At 44.1% G+C, this 21,769-nt stretch overlaps 2 protein-coding genes across 4 annotated transcripts in view; both read right to left on the bottom strand.

Annotated features, from left to right (window-relative positions):
- cep85l (centrosomal protein 85, like) overlaps positions 1-9,323 on the bottom strand; it is a 67,427-nt gene extending 58,104 nt beyond the window's left edge. The window contains exons 1-3 of the mRNA XM_048249888.1: positions 9,117-9,323; positions 8,954-9,018; positions 5,647-5,805 (exon numbers count right to left, since the gene is read on the bottom strand). Of these exons, the coding sequence (XP_048105845.1) occupies positions 5,647-5,805; positions 8,954-9,018; positions 9,117-9,133 (241 nt within the window). The 5' untranslated portion in view covers positions 9,134-9,323. The remainder of the gene's footprint in view (positions 1-5,646; positions 5,806-8,953; positions 9,019-9,116) is intronic.
- Positions 9,324-16,735: 7,412 nt separating this feature from the next.
- mcm9 (minichromosome maintenance 9 homologous recombination repair factor) overlaps positions 16,736-21,769 on the bottom strand; it is a 21,796-nt gene continuing 16,762 nt past the window's right edge. For all 3 annotated transcript variants that reach the window (XM_048251222.1, XM_048251219.1, XM_048251220.1), the window contains exons 10-13: positions 20,068-20,271; positions 19,809-19,891; positions 19,196-19,341; positions 16,736-18,832 (exon numbers count right to left, since the gene is read on the bottom strand). In XM_048251222.1, the coding sequence (XP_048107179.1) occupies positions 17,002-18,832; positions 19,196-19,341; positions 19,809-19,891; positions 20,068-20,271 (2,264 nt within the window). In that variant the 3' untranslated portion in view covers positions 16,736-17,001. The remainder of the gene's footprint in view (positions 18,833-19,195; positions 19,342-19,808; positions 19,892-20,067; positions 20,272-21,769) is intronic.

Raw genomic sequence — 21,769 nt, 5'->3', positions numbered from 1 at the left:
GCATGGCTGGGGTTACCTCCATGTGTATTCCCGGGCACCTCTGTGGATATTCCTGGCCCGTAAGTCATGCAGTCATACGTAAGTCATCACCTCATGACACCATCTATCCTCAGTTGCAACAACCGGACACCTTGCGGTAACTCAGGGCCTTGGCCCAAGAGAAGGATATGGACTGGAGACTGTAGGGGCATTCCACAGTGTGAACTGTGCCAAATAAGACATGCTAAACAGGAGCCTCCTCTTAACTCTGGACAGGAATGAGGGCTGACTCACTATAAAGTCAAAATGGATGTTCCTGTCACTCTTGGAGTTCAAGTGCTAGAGGAAAACACTAGTCAGATTAAGGCTATAGATTACCAAAGGCTCAATGCAATGATGACATCATGGAGACATCCTCAGAACTTCTAAAATGCTCTTGGTTCCATTTATGCATTCTCAATTTTCCATAGCTAAACCTCCACATTACAGAGGGAAAAGAAACTTGGTACCAATGCACAACAATAACATTTTGGACAACAGGCAGGCAAACAGGCATTATAAATGAAGAGAATAGCAGTATATAGCTGTTAGCTAAGTTCACCATCACATTGCTTTATTGACTGAATTTCAAAAAGGTCGGCCAAATAAAAGGACAAACCTACATCTGTAACCTTTCAGGGTATCCGAACTCCTTTCATGAAAGTTGTTTGCTGGTCAGTAATTGTACCTAATAATTCTGAGGCCACATTTGAAAGATTAGAGACACCTGAGGAGGAAGTTGAAACAAGAAGTCAAAATGGGGATGTGAGGTGAAATAGCTTTGAAAGTCAAGATCACAGACAAATCTCAACTCCTTTATTGTCCTGTCCGATGGTCCTCACACTTGCACGGCCACACAGAACTCCTTTCATGTTCGCAAGTTTTACAGCATGTGAGCAAGGGGCTGCGAAACACTCCGGAACTCCCGGCGGAGAGCGGAGGAAGCCCAGAGGTAATTATGTTGGAGAGTGCCTGCTGCCATAGCAAAGTATAATTAGTGACGAGGGTCAGGCCGGTGGCCTGGTTCTAAAGAAGAGGAATTTCCTGAGCCTTCTTCTAGGTCAGCAGCGGCCAGCTAATTTGGAAAAGAGGCAAGGTAGAAAAGGCAGAATCTATAAGGTCCTTCGCAACCACGAGATTTCAAGAAGTCTCAATAATGAGGGGCTGACAACCAGACAACCCCATGGCCAGTGCAGTCTTAAGTCTCCTTCAAGGTTAGTTTGGTAAGACAAAACCTCTATCCTTGGGCATTTATCGGGTTTTGTGAAACACCAGCCTCTCTTGAGAGAGGGTTGTTGGGAGGGGGCATCTGACACCAACCCCCAGGGGTAAACGATTCCATCTGAGGGCAGGAGGGCTAAAAGCCACTGCCAGAAGATGATGGCTCACAGATGGGATGCTCATTTGTCAATGTCATGACCTTTGGTCAAGGGAGACCCTTTAGCAGCAACCCAGTCGCGGCCTATTTACACAAGTTTCCAAGCCAATATCCCAGATTACTTCAAGCTCTATCTGCCCGATTTTCTGTCAGGAGAGAGAAAAAAAATACATCTAATCTAGAATGTAAATATTTAATCTGTCCCTGGCTCTCAAAAAACAGACCGCTCCAAACTTGACCGGGATTGGAAAGGACTACAAGCCATCCAGCAGACCCTCGCCAGACTTTGAGAAATTACAGTTGAATGCACAAACCACTGGCAACCCCTTCCAATGCGTGTACCGCAGTCAGCGCAACACTGGATAGAATGACCTATATTTTCATCCCACATTCATGTCTGGCATGCCAGGCGATGGTGTCAGTAGACCTTATTCCAGTTTGGCTGACGTTTGTGACATGCACGTAGGGTCAATAGGTCAGTGGCTGAGGCTCCAAAATTGTCAGAGCTGGTGAGCAAGGCAGTGACCTGAATGTGGCACCATCCCCAGGCGACGTCGCTCAATGCCACATTCTGGTGAATGAGGACGAGGCCAACAGATAATTAAAATGCTCACTTTAGGAGGGGCACTGTCTAGTTCATTTTGAACTACTGTGTAAAAAAAAAAAAAAAAAAAAAAAAAAAAAACATTATCTGGGTACAGTTCTGAAGCGAGCGCAAGACATGATGAAAGTGAGAAGAAAACCGAGTGATAGTGATGATGCAGAGAGAGATCTTTCAGTCGGAAGTCTCTGTGTTACAAATGTCACTGCTAGGTGAATCTATTCAAAGAATCTAAACCACACATACTGGTGGTGTATGCAAGAGAGGGTGATACGATGTGTGTGTGTTTGTGTGAGAGAGAGAGAGAGAATGGCCGCAAGAGAAAGAATTACACAGAAACAGACAAAGGGAAAAGATGAAATGATTGATAACAATTGTTAACTGCCGAATTTGATATAGTGATTATACGGCCGGTCTCAAAATAGTTTCTCCCCATTGGAGCGGATGGAAGTCATGTCTACATAGAAACTGCCTCTGGAGAGGCGGGTTTGGGTAGAGGGAGAGATAAAAAAAACAAAAAAAAACTTGCTGCATAAATATCTTGTGCTATTGCTTGTGAACAAAGACAGAGATTAGAACAAAGGAGCGTACTCAGTAAGATCATGGTCAGAAAACACACATATTCAAACAACAGATTTACAGGGCACAATTTAAACATCCTTCACGCAAGGCCAACTCATATTTTATATAAGTGGACTTCTCTGTGTGTGGTGCAGTCCCTAATACATTTACTTTTAATCAGGAGAAAGCAATTCTACAGAGAAAGAGCATGTTTCTGCCTTTCTGTCCCACTTTCTCCATTTCACTCCTGTTACAGAGGACCACAGTAGGGTTTGCGGCTGGATCTTATTCTCTTACGGATTTGCACCACATCAGTCTTCAGCTCCTTCCGTGTCAGTCAGGCAGAGGAGTAGTCATCTCTGCAGATCAAGTGGTGAAAGTTGGGGGGGTGGTTCTAGTCATTATCTCACACTCTTATGGCAATAACGGCCAACGAATGTGGCGCTTCCTACGCACTGATTACAGGCATCTACGGCAGGATCTGCCCTACTTCCCAGGCTGTTGGCAAGTCACTGTGTGTTTGATGGGCACTAGGAACTCAGACGGATCTGAGACCCTGCAAATACGATCCTGGGAAGCCTTCAAATTTCCCCATTCCAGAAACTTCCAGCAAATCACAGAAGTAAACGTTTTGTATTTCCTACAAAGATTTTTGTTTTTATCTATTATTTGAATTTCAGATCTAGGCTAGAACAGACAATGGACAGCTGGGGAAAAAAACTCCATTGTGAAAATGGAGAGTGCGGTGTGCCATGTGAAACAGAAAAGCTGCACACATGACCTTATTTCTGAGTAGGGGGGAGGGGAGGGAGGGGGCAGCCAGGGTTTGGCTGCTGCAGTGGCAGGCGGCTCCACTGCACTGATGTTAATGAGATCAATTTAACCCACGCGCCACTACAATCAATGGGAGCGTGCCATGAGCTCTGCGCCGATTTCTGAGCCAAATCAGTCGTCACAAAGCGGAACACCCAGGGTATTTATGTACAACTGATCCAGGAGGATCATCTTTTGTGTGTGTTAAGCTAGTTTTGAACCCAGATATGGACGCCGGGAGGCCTGAGCCAAGTCATTTAGAGCACAACCAGGCATCACTCTACTAGGCTATCAGTCAGCATAGACAAGGTAAGCCAATAATATGTCTCCAGACAAACTGTAATGGGAGCATCTGGGTTAGGGTGAGGCAGAGGTGAGCAGTGCAGACTGGATGCTGCTGTCTACCATGTCAGACAAAAGGGGTTGGGGCAGTGATGGAGCTAAGGCTGAGTTTGTGGAGGTCGAGTTGAAGAAATAGGGTTTGATTTTGCTCTTGCCTCAGGCACCAATTAGGTCCACATGACTACTCGTGTTGCAATTACCCCCTGACCGTTCCCAGAGTAACAACAGCTCCTTTGGGAGGTGCACCGAGTACCACGTCGCGCCCGCAGTCACTAGACTTAGAGAAAATCCCACTTCCTGCCTCCATTAATCAACATCTATTCAACAATGCTGTTCACGACGGGCTTGAACCTCTGCTTAATGCATTCAAGTGCCATTCAAAAGGATGCTCTTAAAAAAAGACTGGAAATGTTAAGCTATTCCTTGTGTTTGCTTAAATGAAGACTAACAATGGCAGACCTGTAGCCCTAATGGATATAACCACTGCACAGTCCTCTCTCAAAGACACATGTCCATGGTCCTTTGTCTTAGCAGCCTCCAGGGCAACGTTCACCAGGAACAGCTGGTCCCTGTTATAGTTATAGTTCTATAGCAGCCTTGTCCAGGGAAGCTGCATCCCAAAACTAGCTCTCAAAGATAGATAGTGTGTAAGACAAATAGAAATAGTGATTGGAGGCCAGATGCCCAATCCCAAGGCCATGTTCCTGAACACATTTACACAACATGCAATTAAGAGATGCTTTATAACTAAGACTGTGTTGGATAAGCAGTCTTGAGAAGTGGGCTGAGACTGCACCAAGGCTAAGCAGTCCACAGTTTGCACACACGTCACAAAGGATAGAATATCTTTTAATGCTGAAAGTGACGAGAGTAAAGCCAATTAAAGCATAGTAGAGGTTAGGGTGCATGTTCTTTTTTAAAATAATCCATGTGTAAAGAAAGCACTCAACTGACTCAAATCAAACAGGTGCAATTATATGGGAAGCAGTCCTAAACAGATTTCAGAAGCATACACCAAAATTTTGCCTTTAGCCACAAATATGAGGTGGATTTTTTTTCTTTTTCCTTTTTTTTTAAATTTGTTTCAGCTCTTCCAGCATTCCAGTAAGGTGCTTGCCAAAATGACATTGCTTTGGCTTGTCTTGATTCAGTAGGAGTGGATGCGCGACAAGAGAATTTACCAGAAAGGTAAATTCAATGTCAGAGCAATTCATTGTCTGTGCAACATTTTCCAATCTGGTTGTACCAGAGTTTAATCATTAGGCCTTCATTCTACATGCACAAGTTGTTCTTGGCTTATTTTTGCTTAGCCTACAAAAGGTTAAGCTAATTAGCACTTTACAGCCTCAACCATTCAAATCTAATTGGAATAGATACTTTTTTAGAACAAACAGTTACAAATTAAGCATTCTAAATCCTACACAATTCCAAGACACTGTTCTGTGGTATTTTCAACTTCACTTGTCTTTAACTAGTCCCAGTGTGATGTGGTGCTCAACAGCAGAACAAAAGGCACGCAGCACAAACTCTAAAATTGGTCAGCAAAACAGCATCCCTGCAACGAGTGCAGGAAGTGATCTATATTTGCCTCGCATGGCTAATTTGGATACGGTCTCCTCTGACAGCCAGTCAGCTCTCACTTTGTTTAGTTCTTTAGTTCCCTCTCTTTACCTCCCATCTGTGTCCACGTCCATGTGGGCACACTACAAAGTTGTCAAGCAGAGACACAGAACCAGACCCTATTGGAGACAAACCAAATAGGAACTAGGCTTATGAGGCCAATCCTTCACTACGAGCCAATTAAAAGTACCCTAAATAATAATAAATAAATAATAACCCTAGTCAATAGGTATATCCGGTCAGTAAGGACAAGGGGCTTTGTGACCTGACTCCAGCGACCTGTTAAAGTGTTTATGATAGAACAGCTCCTTACCTTCCACACTGTCAGAACAAGACGTGCCAATTCCGGTGTCACCACTATCCGAGGCTGTGCTGTGGCGTCTTCCACGGTTACTGCTGCCAGTGGTGACCGAGCCGGTCTGCCATGCCGACTCACAGCCAGGTACCCAGCCAGGTGAGGATGTGTTGGAGCCTACGAGAAGACAGAAGACGTGTCAAAAGATAATCAAGCAATAACACTTACTACCTGACTAGAACTGGCACTTGACTGTATGGAAATAGCACTCACTGCTGCACTAACTTGTCCTTATCGTACTCTACCTTGATTGTGTCCCTTGTTGGGAGTCGCTTTGGTTAAAAAGCGTCAGCCAAATGTAATGTAATGTAATGTAATGTAAAGATGACCAAGCAATAACACAACAGATCGATACCCATGGCCAGCTGATCATGAATTTGCGGAACAAATGTCCAACACAGCAAAAGGACCTAAAACCAAAATAATGCATCAAATACACCAACCACTTGTTTTATGGGGGACGTAGACACTAAGGGTAAAAAATACAAACTATAATAGATTTCTAGGTCTACAACCAACCACCTGAGAGTTTGAAAGTTTGCATGTTTAGATTTGTACAAAGGGGCACACGAACAGCTCGAGGAACAGTCACTTACACACTTTCAACCCTATTACTGGGGCAGTAAAACTCGGAGAAGGACCATTTCCAATTTATAAACAAACTGTTTACTACTCCACCTCTACAACCAACACAACAATTTTCCAGACTGAGCCATTCTGGCCACTTGCATATATTAAGGAGAGACAAGTCACTCGGAATTGTGTGTTAGTTTGCCCCAGTTTGATAAGAGGATCACATATAATAAAACAACAGCAATTTGATGCCACCCCCATCAAAAGCAGCTCAGCTTAGCTTAACTAGCATATGGTTTAGCTAAAGCTTGCCAGACAAAAGGTGCACTTAGTCACACCAGTGCTGTACCTCAACACAGCATGTAGTCCAATCATGCTTTTTCCGTTTCCATTTATTCATTCAGCAGAAACTTTTATCCAAAGCAACTTAATGTCAATTATAATACAAGGGCAATTGTCCCCAAAGCAATTCTGGGTTAAGTGCTGTCAAGGGCGCAATGGTGAAAGCCAGGTATTGAACCAGACTTAATCTATGTCAGGCAAAAACCACTGCAATATAAGTTTGGATCCATGTCATCTAAGAACACCTTAAAATATTTGCTTCCAACATTAGCTCACCATCAGTGAATGGTAAACGAAAGCAGTTTACATAACCTTCACCATCTCAACACCTTAAGACTGTCTTAGCCCAACAGTGTACACTTTCACTTCTGTTGCCTCACGGTTCACCTCCGTGTGCAAATATCATGCCAGCAAAGGTAGCCTAATACCTGCTTACCCAGGTGAGGACTATGTTTATGTGAACCTGATCTCCGTCTTTACCAAATGGCCAGTCTAGTGCGGGTCTTTTCACCCTCCGTTGTCCTCCATTATCTGGCCGTAATCTATTTTAAGTGTCTAATCCGTTCAGGGCCTGGTCATTAAGGCCGTCCTAGTTAGTCGCTGGGATAGCACATGGTGGTTGAATGTGCTTTCCAGACTTTAAATGGTGGTTTCAGTGCAGGATCCTACATTACATTTTACTATTCTAATAAAGTGTCTGGTGTTCAAATGACCCCTGTTTCTTCAGGATTTTTGTCATGCATCATGCATTTGTTGTGATTTCAGCACAACACACGGGAAGTAAAGGGTTTAAATGTGGTGGTCCCGACGAAGGATCGGTTGTGGAGTTCTGAATATCATCAATACAGACCTCAAAATTTCTAATGTGAAGCTTGCAGATCATGGGACTCTGCAGACCGAGGTAACCCTGGGCCTTGGGGATGCTATGATCCAGACCACTTCTTCAGAGCCCAGACTATTAGCCTACATAGCATGCTCTGCCACGGCAGAACTAGGCCATCAAATCACACAGCAGCCTCTGTTGCTATCCACCACTATAAGCTGAAACATTCAATGCACTGTATAATCAGTGGCCGACACTGTCATTTAAAGGGAAAAGGAGAACGATGGAGGGAGAGGCAAGTATTAATTATTTTAAATGTAGATAAGTGACAGCACATAAAACCCCAACTTAATTATTACAATTAGCTTTCAGTACCTATTTTACAGTCAGAAGAAATAAACCTTCACTCTTGTCATACAGACTACGTCTGCCGGCCATTCAAATGTAGCCTAGTACAAGCAGTTATGCAATGTGAGATAAATTATTAAAAGACCCTGGCACAGACACTTCTCAGCGCCCCCGGGGTGACGCTGCAGTACTTTCTACCAAGAGTTCTGGGGGACAAAAATTGTTGGCATGGCACCGCCAAATACCCGACCAATAACGTTATAATACAGCAACATTACATATGTGAACGTGAGGGTCTGAGTAAGGTTGCTTATATCTATCTATTCCTCTCCATTGAAGGTTGACCACCAGACATAGACACAGCACGTGTTTTAAAAAGCGGTGTCAACAGTGGCATCTGTCCACATCCTCAAATTAGCACGAAGGTGCGATAGGAAATCGACTGGACAGGCAGATGTTCCGTCTTTTTGTCAGAAACAAATAAGTGACCCAACGTGACAAGTTAGGCCTGTACGTCGGCGACAAAACATTGTGATGGCAGATCTGCCAGAGAAAGGTTATGGATCATATGCCCAATGCATTTTTCCTCTAGAAAAATACCCGCGTAATTCAGGTCCGATCAGAACAAGACAGTGATAAAAGGAAAGTAACGGTTCGTTCAAAGCTTTTAGTGCCTGTCACTCTAGCATACACTACAGTATGCCCGTTTGGCGAGTTATAAGTTCTTTATGCTGACCAGCACGTCAAAACCGACGGGGGTAGTGCGAGATGAGGACCCACTGCCATGGGGGTATTTAAACCACTGGTGCTAACCATAAGCAACGATATTATTAGCATTCAAGATTTTTTAAATGTAACTTACAGTAGCGTCTGTGGCTAGCAAACGTTGGACACCAAACTAGTCAAGCGAGTTATGTTGGTCTGTATTTTAAAGGGGGCTCGTTTAACATTATGAAACGATAGCTAACATAACGTCAGCTAGCTCGCCAAATATGCTAGAATAACTAACGTTAGTGACTCACTGACATATTACGTGGCTAGCAAGCTATTGCAATTAGCAGTGAGCATCAGACTGAGTTTACCCGAGCTATTTCACATCAGTGGAACATCAAGAAGAAGACGGTTCTTTGTGCTTGTGGCTAGCGCTGTGAACAAACGACTAAACCAGTAATATCTTACCTGTTTTAAAGGCATCATATCCATCTTCGAAATCGTTTCTCGCCCACATTGTTACAGAAGTTCGTCTGCGACAATGTAATCGTTCGAGTGTTAATTCCGAAAAGCAAATACAAAACGTGAGCCCACCGAGATGGGGGATTCGCTAAGTGCGGCCCATACTTACACACTGTGAGCTGACATTCTGGCTACGATTTCAGAGAATAAAGAAACAGAAACCTACACAGCTTCCCGATTTAACAACATGAAACGTTATATCCTAAACGGGGTCCATGAGTCGGGAATCTGGAAAAGGTTCAGCAAGAAATACTAGCGTCTCGCTGGCAACTGCAATACTCGGCTCGTAAGGATGTGATCTCACTGAATGCGTGTGCAGTAGGCTCCGCTTGGAGAAAGGCTCAATCAGAGCTTGTCTCCTCCTACTCAATCCGACGCTAGGGTTCGCGGCTGTCGCAGCAAGTAGCAAGCAAAAGCGCGCCACCGAAGCACTGTGCCAGAGTCGCGAGCATCCAAACAGAACAGCTATTCATGTTATGTTCCCTCATCGTGCTCTGTGTAAAGTATCTTATCAAGGCAATTAGATGCTATTAGTGGCTAGTTTCTTTGTGTTTGCGAACACTCACGTTATCTCGCCATCTCCTCGAGTCCTAAAGCAGTTTTTGTGTTGTTCCCTTTTGGGTGCAAAACGGGAACTGCCAAAACAAAATTCCACACATGTCACTATTGTGACCGGGTAAGCAGTCTTTCAACACTATTTCATTCATCAGGAACTTTATCCAGTATATCAAGAATTCTTTCAGTTAACATTGTTTTAACTTTTTCATCTAAGTAGGCTAGCCTAGACATAAAAATGAGGACGGACAAGGCAAGGCAGGCAGGCATATATAGCATACGTTTTTATATAGGCCTATTATTATAAAAAAAAAAATGACTTTGATCCCTCAACCCCATGTTTGCTCAGTAAAATCAGCAGAACTAGGCTATTTAAGGTAGCATGTGAAACCAACCATCTCACCTGTTTAGCAGTGTCCTGGAAGACACAATTAACTTGAGGCAGGAATTCACTGTGGCTATAAACACATTGACCTGACCTCCCCATTTCAGTGGAGACAAACATGCCCACATATGTTGTGCTAACATGATGGTTCAAAGTGACATTCAGTCAAATAAACTACCTAACCAAAGTTGGAGGTAGAAGGATTTGACCATCTCATGGTTAATGCAATTATAGTATATAGTAGTAGTATTAGCAGTTTAGTTTTATATAGTAGTAGTTTTAGCAATTTAGAATTTCAATTCTTGGCCAATAAAATGTACTTTTTCAAAATAGCCCATTTGTATTGCTTAACAAATGAGTCATGGTGATCGCAACCATTAGCAAGCACAATTTCAAAACTTCAGTTACTGGTACCTCCGAGTTCCTCTTTCCTGAGCAACTTCTCTCACACTACACCCTGAATAATAAATGACTGGGCGGCGTGAGATAGGTATTAAAAGAATAAATAAATAAACAGCACTTAACGTTGTGAACTGTTTTTGAGACGTCTAACACTTGCCTTACATGCAAAGTATCAATGAAGTGTATTTCACGGCTTCACTGAAGGTGACATGCTAGGTTGGCTTATACTACAAACTTTATAACCTACATATTATCCATTTGTTGGATGTTCACTTATTTTCAATAAAGGAGAAGGTCATGCTGATCCTGTGGAAGCAGATCTATACAAACACCTTATCTGTGAGGAATTAAAATAACAATCGAGGCTGTTAACTACCCTCTCCACAAACAATATGCAATTTCATATTGAGGCCATATCAGCAACAAGATATGACTTTCAGATACATACACGGACATTCAGTTAAACAAAACACAAGACAGGAAGCAGTGATCCCATGAAAGCCAGAAAAGTGTCAACTAATGGTCAGCAAAAACAGCTGTCATTCCACACTCTTCTACCATTACCCCATTCAGTTCCACCACTAGAGACAACCAGCAGGATAAATCCACCAGTTACAAATCACCAAAGCCCAGGCTAGAGCCCACGTCTACAGGCCGACCGGACTTGGCTGTTTCCAGCCTCAATGAACCACATTTAGTCCTTGAAAAACTAGCCTCCATAATTACTTGTGTACAGTATTATACGAGTTCAATTACCCAGAAGATCTAAATTAATTGCATAAGGCTCCTGGTATGTGTCCACATTCAGAGGCAATTATGTCACTGTAAACTGAGTCAAGCCGCCTAATGGAGTCTAAACATGCAACAGTGTTGATCTCACATATACTGTATGTGAGAAGGTGATGTTCTTACAATGGTTCGCAGTAAAGCATTTTCTATTATCGCCTTGCGTTATTCTCCTGAGGTCAGCAGTATTGCCCAATAAAAAAATACTTCATACCAGAGATATTACTAAACTGGTTCAGAGAAGAGTTCAGGCCAATAACACCTCATAGAAAATAGCATAAGCGTCTGGATGTGATCCAGACCTCTCTTGGTCCATTAAACTGACACACGGCTACAGAAATTGAGAAGATTTAAAGGACATGAGGGTTCAGAAAGAGGTTGGACCAGATTTTGTTTTAAAGTTCTTGGGTATTCAAGGAGGCAGAATTTAGCACATTACATATTTGGGCAATTGAGAAATATACTTTATACAAACTCAAAAGTGAAGACTGGAAGGTTCACCACTGTGTGTACACGCATGTGCAATATATAGACATACTATATTTAAACAAACGTTCATAGAGCCAAGTTTAAGGTAAAAATGTATTTCAAAAAGCAGTTCCCAAGCTGATGAATTATATAACGGCAAATGTACATTATTAATGACATATGACATAACACTGTTCCCTGTCTATGGTTTGTCAAAGAGGAGGTGCACTAGCAACTGAATGTGAAAACTAGAGGTTGGCTGAAGGCCTCCCTGCCAGCCACCGTCCTCCTGCTCTCCTCTCCTCTGTAACTGTTGTGTAACTTGTTTTAAAACTGTTCTCGGAGGCACAGTCACACACACTATTCAAGAGATATTCAGGCATGAGCTTGTCCAGGGGGACCACCTGTATTTTTTACGTGTGTGTGTGTGTGTTTAGGTTAGTGTGTGTGTGTGACTGTGTGTGTGTGTGTGTGTGTGGAGACAAAGCAGACACGCTTCAGCTGCAAGACGCCTGGCACTGCATGACACTGCTGCTTGTCTCTACGACAACAGTAGAGCTCAGAGGAGCTGGCAAGCCCACTCTCTCCCTGAAGCCCAGAAGAGAGAGAGACAGAGTGGGGTGAAAGAGAGAGGGAGAGAGATTGAGAGAGAGACTACATTTCAGTGGAGAACAAGGAATACTTCTCATTCTCTTAACAATCCTCAGCCTGTTGCAGGCCCACAAATATTAGATTAAACACAGTACTTTCAGCTTTCAGAAAGGGAAATTTGTGAGGGAAAAGAGAAACAAAATGGACAGTGCAAAAAGCACAATAACTGAAAAACACAACAACAAAAAAAGCCTCAGATGTGAACAGCATAGCTTCAGTGAGAAACAGAATAGCCAGCCGAGCTAATGCTGCTACATCTCTGAGAGGCGGTCTGCACTGTGAGCCCAGGTTGCTCATTTTTGTGGAGTAAGATCAAGATGCTGGAACAAAGTTGAGTTTAGACTTCTGCCCCCATTTGGTGACTCCTGATCAGCGTCGGTCGCTACACAACACAAACAAAACGTTTCCTGTGAGCAGCACAGCCGACTCTCACTGGGATTGCAGTGTGCTGATCAACCCACCTCGTACCTTCCTTTTTTCACATCTATGTCAAACAAGCAGGGCGTGACTTAGAACATGGCGACACATTGGCTGAATTCCACATCATCGTAGTAAAAAATGAAGCCAGGGGGACGCTAATGCAACAGAACGTGGCGTCAGGAATCAGTGTTTTCATGTGTTATCAGTTCCAGGCAGCCCACTCCCTACCCCCATTTCCTGTCTCGAGGTCAGGAAACTAGCGGCCTAGACTCAGCTCAACACACACTCACACACAGGACCTACACTGTGTGTCTCATGGTATTCACACATATTCACATATACCCAGGCTTAGGCCCAGTAGCAGGTATACAGTTACATCCTGATACAAAGAGATATATATCGATTTTTATGACACCGATATAGACTTCCGCCAAACAAACCCCCCATGGCAGCAAGCTAAGGGCTTCCCGAGACTGCTTAGAGCATTTGAGTAGAAAAATAGAAGCATTCTAGCACAAGGAGGCTTCCAGTAAAAGTCAGGCCTCATTTCAACCTCTTCCACCTGCTTTTGACACCGTACCAGATTAATAGTCTATAAATGAGATTTGAGCCAAGAATAAGCAAGGGAAATTATTATTTAAGCAAAGGCTATAATTTGAATTTCATCATTGGGTACAAATACAGGTAAAATAATTTCTTAAAATCATCCACTAAATGATGTATTTTCATAGACATGGAATCACAAACAAAACACTATTCAACCATGAAAGCAAGAGCAAATGTATTCCAACATGCTCATCAACTGAACGACCACCTGACAAAGCTGGGTGCAACAAAGCATTTCATGCCCAACAAGAAAAAATACACATACAGACATGTAGGCATTAGACTTACTTTCAGCTTTCCTCATGAGCACTTCAACACAAAATGCTGAAGCAATGGCGAGGAAGTGCTGTGGAAAGCAGAACGTTACTAGTGAAACGCAGCACCGGAACTAGGAACTTGCTCAGCCAATGGCCTCTGCTTGCAAACGCAGGTTGAGCTCATTTCGAAAACGTGCTGGGTGACAAGCTGCATGTGTAAGCCCGCGCATTTTCACCACATTACTTTTTCACATTCACCATGTTTACTCCTGATATGAGGCATTGACCTGTCTCAGAGGGAGAAACATCAAAGACCCAGGATCAACTGCAGTCAAGCAGAATCTATTCAAAATCATTGTGTAGTGTGTGTGTGTGAGGGGATCTCCTGGAGACAGACAACCTGTTTGTCATTAGGGTTGAGCCTGGGGCTTGTTTCAGCCATTGTTAAAGATGCTACTCTGCCCTGGTGTTACCATACCCCCAGGACAGGCACTTAAGGATCAATACTACCAGACAGGCAGCCTGGTCTCCTTTATGAAGTGCCTGTGGAGCCAGACCAAACCACATGTCACCACTTGACTGCTATATAAGGCCCTCTACATCAGCCTATGGTATGGCTTTTCATGCCCAGATTTTTCACCAAACTAGCAGGAAAATTCTACTTTTTGATAATCATTGTTGAGTCATAATGTGTCACAGTACCGGTAAGCAGTTTCTCAATCACTGACAGTGGTTGGCCCTGACTAAACAAAGGGGTGAAATAAATATACTTGATTCCCTCTTGGTTGAGTGTCTGCTGCATGCTTATTAGAGAGAAAGAAGAAAATTCAGTGAGATTCAGTGCTCCAGGCAACATTTTTCAGTCTCTAAGTTCTTGCAAAGGACAAGTTCTTTTTTTCTTATGAAATTTAACTCGAAACTTTCCAGCTGAGCTTTCCCGCCCACAGTTGCTCTAAGTAATTTCGGTTTTATTCTTCTTCAGGAAGGCAAGACACTGGAAAGAGAAACAAAGTGTTGAACTTTTGTGTACAGTATGTTGTAGCTCGTCATGCAAGTGAGCACAAACATACACCTGGCAGTAATCCTGTCACCCGTCACATTTGTCAGGTCTTTCCCCCCGGTGTTTCTTGAGAAGGCCTGCAAAACAAAACAGGCCTTCCTGAACTTCTTTCGCCAAGTCATTACGCAACCTTGTTGTGATCGACTGTGCAGTGCGGTACATACAGTACCAGAGGTTTCAACACCTCTGAACACCTGGAGAAAGCCTGAACACGGATTCCTCTTCCCAACACACATACACATCCCCCTCCCCTGAACAGGAGAAATCCAAAAAATCAGAAAACACCCTGCAATAATTGACTAAGTTATGACTAAATATAGTCTGAGAAAACAAAGAGAACAAATGACTACATTCTCCTCCATTTCTCATGTTCATTTTGCCTGGACTTACCTCAGAGGGCTGGATCACAAGCTGCAGTTTCCAAGAACAGGCCCAGGGCGAGATGCCAAATGAACAAAGCAGAACTGTGAAGCCAAGCTGGCAAAGCACGGAGGAGCAGGGGTATCTGCAGCAGCACTTGGGGAGAGCAAGAGACCATGTCTACCCCACGTGCCCAAACATATGCTTCTGACATGAGCCAACTCGGCTCTCAAAAGTTTTGAAGCTGTCAAAACAAGCTGCTGAGGAACTGGTGGTTTGGAGCTGTTATACACCCCACCTCCTAAATAAGCAGTTTGTTCCCTTCACAGCTGTGAGAAACGTTGCATTCACCTTCGGAAGGTTTCTGTTCACATTCACAAACCACTGGAGAAGAAAAGCATATTATTGTAGTTCTTGTAGTCGAGTTTTAATGTTATTCATAGGATCACATAACATTCCTCCCCATGCTTCAAAGCCACATTTGAATGCAACTGCATAATTTACAGAAAGGCGATACGTTCTCTAATTTCTTCATTTTAGAGAGAGAAATATGTGCCGTACTTGTGTGCGGGAACTGTGCTTTTGCCAAAACGCCTGAAAAAAAGACGAGGATAAGAAACCCAGGCGTCCAATTCCTAGTGCAGGTCTGGTCCCCTCAGCATGGGAAGGATGCTAAATCAATAGCAGTCCATTATTGATGAGGCTAGTGCTTCATATGCAGGAAGTTAGCAACCATTAGCTCCTCATCTTAACCTCCTGTCTACACCACCCCTTCCCCCCAAAACCACCCCTGTAAATAAAACCATGACACAGGCACCCACAAAGTCTGTCATCAACTCTAAGTCTACGCGCTACCACTCGCACACCATAGCCTACAGACCACACATCATTTGAAGTAGTCAATAGCTGCTTATTATTGTGAATGACGTTCAGAGTAGACCTAATGCATGCAATCGATGTGCTCTCAAGCAGAGGAAGTAATTGTTAATGGAAGGGGAATGGAGATCATGTTCAAATTTTATTCCCTCATCACCTACATAATATCTGGATTCTGGGATGAACTAAAAATGCATTGAATTGTATATTACTGATTGTAACCTTCCATGGCCTATTTGTTGGCTGCCATTAAAAAAACCTGCCAACAAGCAGAATTGATACTATACTGCGCCAATCTCTTTTATACATGTATGCCTGTATAACATAATTATTACAGAACAAGACAGGTAAATGAGCAGATCCTGTCGCGGGCTTGCATGGCTGCTGCTAACACACCATCTCTTCTCTTGCATAGGGGCCTCTAATGACTTTTGGGGTGTAAATGAGTGTTGCTCGTTCTCTAATCGCTTGACTAGTCCCTGGAGAGTGGAAGGCCTAACTTAAAATAGCGTTTACCTAACAGGGCACACGTCCTGAAACCCACACCATGGGCGAGCCTACTCTTGATCCTATTAGCTTCTGGTTCCCTGCTCTTACCCCGAACGTCCCTGCGGAATGCCTCCGGAGTAGTCATGACGACAGCCATGCTCTCATCTCCAACGCCAAGCCAACTGTTCCACCGAGCATTACCACGTAAAAATGACAGACAAAACTCTCTCGCTTCGCCTTTTACAGGTCATTCATCATCCATATTGATTTTTAGCTTCATTCCACGTGTGAGCTCATCCCTATTGTCTCTGAAGGGAGATAGTTTACACTGCATGTGTGTACAGGGGTTACACACATGAATCAAATGTCACAGTCTAAGTACATTTTGTGCACATCATAAGAAATGAAAGCAGTCACTGTAAATATTTAATAAGATAATTCTGTAATATAATAAGGGAAACATAATTCATCTGACATAACAACAACTAAAACCCTATTATTATGCTGGCATGCCAGCAGTTAAACCCTTTGGACTACACAAATAAAATCTCAAAAAAAAAAAAAAAATAAATCAATGTTTTTGTTCACATCCACATTTTTGTTCATAATTTCAGTAATTGCAGATTTGCAGCCTTTAGGACACCACTTTCTCTCACCCCTAAAATCACTCCAACCAAAATTACAGCTTGGCTCTCTTGCTGGGCTCATCCTCCCAGTCCAGCCCCAGCAGAGAGTCATCGTCCTCCTCCAGCCCAGCAGAGCTGAACAGGGACAGGCCAGAGAACAGCCCCTTTCCTCCGGCTCCCGAGCCCAGCTCAAAGCACTTCCTCTTCTTGGGGTTCCCAGCATCTCCCATCGCTGGCTGGCCTCCAACAGATGCCCCAGTGGCAGTGTTTGTCTCTCTGTGTGTTTGTGGCTCTGTGGCTGTCTCTGAGGGGCTGTCTGTCTTGTTGATTGGTGGGCTTTGTGTGTGAGCGGTTTTAGCTGTGGAGCCCAACTGCTTTGTGTGCAGGGTCCCTGTTGAGGATGCAGTCTTGTCTGCTGTGGATATCGCTGGTGACTTGTGTGCTGTGGCCATTTTGGTGTTTGCATTGTCGGTTAATGCTGCTGTGTGAGGACTGTCCAGTGAGGATGCTGTTACTGGTTTGGTGGTCTTCTCTTCGGGAGGCGGCGATGCCATGAAGGAGAATCTGGAGAGTTTTGCCAGCGTGGTGGATGCCACTTGGACCCTGCTTTGATCAGGTGTATGAGAGGAAGGTGTGTGTGAGTGTGACGCCAGTGGCACACACACCGATGCGGTCTTATCCTCGCCTGTCGTCATGGAGCTCAGCCTCTGCAGCAGTCGTTGGCGCTTCAGATCCGACCCCCCACTTGGCTCCCCTGGGACACCACTTCCTGTTCCTGCTTTCTTCTGGTCATGTGACCCTCCAGAAGGCTTTTCACTGGATGCCTCAGGCAGACCCCTCAATCGGAGTCTGTTGTCTGTGCTGCTGCCGCCACCTGGTGGCGATTTGGAGCTCCTGTCAGCATCTTCTCTCTCTTCTCCTTTCTCTCCTCTTGCAACCTTATCTCTCTTCCCCTTTTCACTCTTTTTCACCACATTTCTCAGTGCACTCAGTGTGCTACTGGTAGATTTACCAGCTGTCTCACTCTTTTGTGGGGCATCTGTGTGTTGTATTCTGTCCCTTGGTTTAAAGGTAAAGTCGGTGAGTTTGCTACGCAAGTCCTCTCCCAAAGCGTCCCCCTCACCTGAAGGATTTGGCACAGACGCATGTGCGCTGGGAGGCACGCGGTCGGCTTTCCTTGCGGTGTGTCTCTTGTTTGCAACAGGCGTACTGCTGTGTGCTGGCCACGAGTCAGAAGAGAAGAGCTGGTCCAGCGCATCCACTAGGTCTGTGTTGTTGGACACAGCGCCCCCGGTGGACTGGGGGTGTAAAGCACCCTGCTGAAGTGAGGAAGAAGAGGCGGAAAAGGAGGCGTCACGTTCCATCTCTGCGCTTAGCTTCCGCAGTCGCTTGCCATGGAGTGTTCTGGAAACTATCTGTACCACAGAGGCGCGGTCAGCTGAGGTCGTGGCCTTGGCTGACGCGCCGCTGTGGTCACATTCCGCCCGCGTCGTTCCCTCCCTCCCTCTGTGCGTTTCTTCCTCTTGCCCACTCTTCTTTTCTTTTGGCTTTCCCTCAGCTACAGCAGGGGTTTTACTGGCCCTCTTCCCACGCCAGGCTCCACTGTTGCCTGGTAACTCCTCCTGCTGCTGTTGTGGTTGTTCTGTGGTGGAGCTAGTTGGTACTGCTGCCTCGGGTGGTGGTGGTGGTGGAGTGGGAGGTGGGGGTATTGGATCCGTTTCTTTTTCTTCCACACCATCTAGCTGCTCCAGGGAGTGGAACCAGCCCAGGCCGCTCTGAGAGTCTGTGTCTGGGTTGGGCTGCCCTTGGCTTGGGGTTTCCTCTGAACTCTCATCCCTCTCCCCTGAGTCCCCAGCTCCGGATGTGTGCGAGATGTTCTTCAGCCTACAATAACAACAACAACAACAACAACAAAATAAAACATACATTTTAAGTTAACGGATTTCTGGCTGAGTTTTAAAAGCCAGAATATTCTGAACTCTAACTGTAATGTTTAATTAGATGGGGGTCTGATAGTGCCTGTGGGTTTTTCAGAGGGAGGTGAGCAATGGAGAATTTGTCCTTTGGGATTTTTAATATAAGTATATTATAGTATATATAAGTATATGAAATAGCAGTCTGGACAATTAATAACCAAGTTAAAAAGTTATTTGTTAAGGCGTCAGAAGCTAAATGTGGCATCAGTCTGCCTACAAAATGCAATTCTACAATTCCTTACAAGAACAGTTCAGTGACAGACTCCCTTACCGTGCAAGCCTTTGAAGTTCAGCATCTAAAAGATGCTGAAGACCCAGACCTTCCAGAACAATCTGACACTGTGTCTTGTATTGCTCACATGGATGGTCAGGGAACGAAGTGTGCAAGGCATTCACTTCTCCTAAAAGAGCACCACCCTGTGGCCGATACAAGAAACAACAACATAAAAACAGGTCCTGTTTGAGAAGTAACTGATGTAACATGAAGTAACTGTTATTCAGTGCACAGAACTTGAGCAATACAGTGGATTGTTGCTCTCATACTTATTTGGCCATATGCTCATGCACCAAGATTACAGTCAGATGTCAACAGTATCTTGTACTGATACTGCTGTCAGCAACTTAATATCAGGATGACATGTTAAAACAACACTATCTATTCAGGTTAAGTGTTGACACCTTAGAATTGATGAGGCCACCACACCAGCTATTTCAAGACAATCTATTTAACACAAAGTAACCTTGAGTGAAATCCGTTCTATTAACCTAGTGCAATGTCAGTTTAGAAAGATCTGTTTGCAGAAGGTTGAGTTACAGAGGCCTCCTGAAAAACACTCCTGTCCAGGATGATTGCAATACTTTTGCTATAAAAAAAAAAAGGTCACCTGCATCGAGCACTCCATAACTGAGACCACAACAACAGCATCTTCAACAGTAACAGTCTCCCTGAACATCAACCGGGCGTGAGCTGTGAAGGTTAAGGGAGAACTTATTTGTAATCAGATTTATAACACCACTTTCAACTTCACTAATTTAAATGTCAGGCAAAGCATAAAGTCTTTCAACAAGCAGAGTTCTCATGCATGGAATATAGCTATCGTGTGCTTTGTGGGAGAAAACACAATTGCATTGTGGGAGCCGTACCCTCGGCCAGGCGCCCCAGACTCTCCAGCATGCGTATGGTGGTGCGGGCGGCGTTGCGGCCGCTGCTTTGGCGCTGCAGCTGGTAGTAGCGCGCCAGGATGGTGTTGGCCTCCGAGGAGACGCGCGGACGCAGGGTCTTGATCAGGCAGAAGTACGCCCGCATCTTCTCCATGCTCCACAGGGAGGCCGACTCACGGGGGGCTCCTGAGGACAACCAGAGGTCCGTTCAAATTCGCAAAAACACAGGTGAACGTTTGGCGAATGTTTGCAAACACTCACAAAACAGTCTGACGAGGTAGTTCTCCGCAAAAACATTCAGTAGAGCTGGACGTGAGCTTGACGAACATACCATTACAATGGAATGTTAACACCAAATCGTTCAAATATAACCGTTCAGAGAAACTTGTCCGCCACAAACGTTCGCCACTGTTTGCTGAATATAAACGCACCTCAGGGGTGAGTGGGGGAGGGAGAGAAGGATGCGTATGAGAGAATGGGGTAGAGAGATAGAGAGGGAGAGAGAGAGGGAGAGAGAGATGGGCATGGAGATGGGGTGCAAGAGAAAGACAAAAGGAGCTATAAATGGCACAGCCTTTTGTTTAATTCCTGTTCCACCACAGCATTTCTACAGTGCACTTCACAGGGAGAGAATTTATGAGGCAGTGATGAATAATTGCTGCTGTTGCCAGCATTTCAGCAACAGGGAAATGAAAGCACCAGGAGTATTCCAGGTTTGCATAAAACACACAGGATGACATACCACAAATCAGAATGATTGTTTTTTTTTCTGTGTTAGGGTCTACATGGATTTCAAAATAACTTCACAACTTTAAAGCTGTCAAGTGATGATAAAAGGGACCTTATAAGATATTAAAATGGTAAGAATATGCTGACAGTAAATATCACCTGAAGTACTAAATAATGCATATAAGTCTGGCTGCCAATGCTGTGTTGTGTTGCCGTTCCAAATCACAATGTGGAATGGATCCTGATGACCAGTACTGTAAGTGGCAGCACAAAGCCAAAGTATACTGTAGACATTTCCTTCTGAAACACTACTGTGCCACTACGCCAAAAATATAACTACGCTCTTTTTTTCTTTTTAGTTCGACAGTTTGACTGAAATTCATTCCCATGTTGCACTTTCTCTATCCATTCTCATCCAATACCAGACTGCTGAGGATGTTATAGTACTGCAATGAGCTGAAACGGTCACCCCCTTGGGGACATTTGTCCTCTCCTCACCAAGAAACTGTACAGCAAAAACCAGATAAGACGGTTTAATACAAGAGAAGACTTGTACCAGGAGAAGGAGTTTGTCTTTTTCCTCCCCCAGATCCCACTAGGAATATAACTTCATTAGCACACAAAATCTGTGTTGTCACTCAGAAGTGAGCTTTGGGCTGAGCTTTCACATTAACAATGATAGAGAATAAGATCCATATAATAAGTCCCATTTCTCATTCTTACACCTTCCCCTTCCCCTTGTCCCTCAAGACAGAGTGGAAAGACATAGAGATGAGAATATTCCCCTTGGAAATGAGACACCACTTAAAAGATGGCCAGCTCATGGTTTTCTATTGTCATTAATAACACCATTCTTGCCACACGGAACACTCCCTTTATTAAACTATTGAAAGTTGTAGAGCTACTTTTGGGATTTGCGATACGCAAAGCATTCACTACCTTTGGTGTTTTACTT

Source organism: Alosa alosa, chromosome 8 (assembly GCF_017589495.1).
Source record: "Alosa alosa isolate M-15738 ecotype Scorff River chromosome 8, AALO_Geno_1.1, whole genome shotgun sequence".
NCBI classification, from domain to species: Eukaryota; Metazoa; Chordata; class Actinopteri; order Clupeiformes; family Clupeidae; genus Alosa; species Alosa alosa.
The sequence above is the reverse complement of the archived record's forward strand: the minus strand, read 5'-3'. Positions and strand labels throughout refer to the sequence as shown.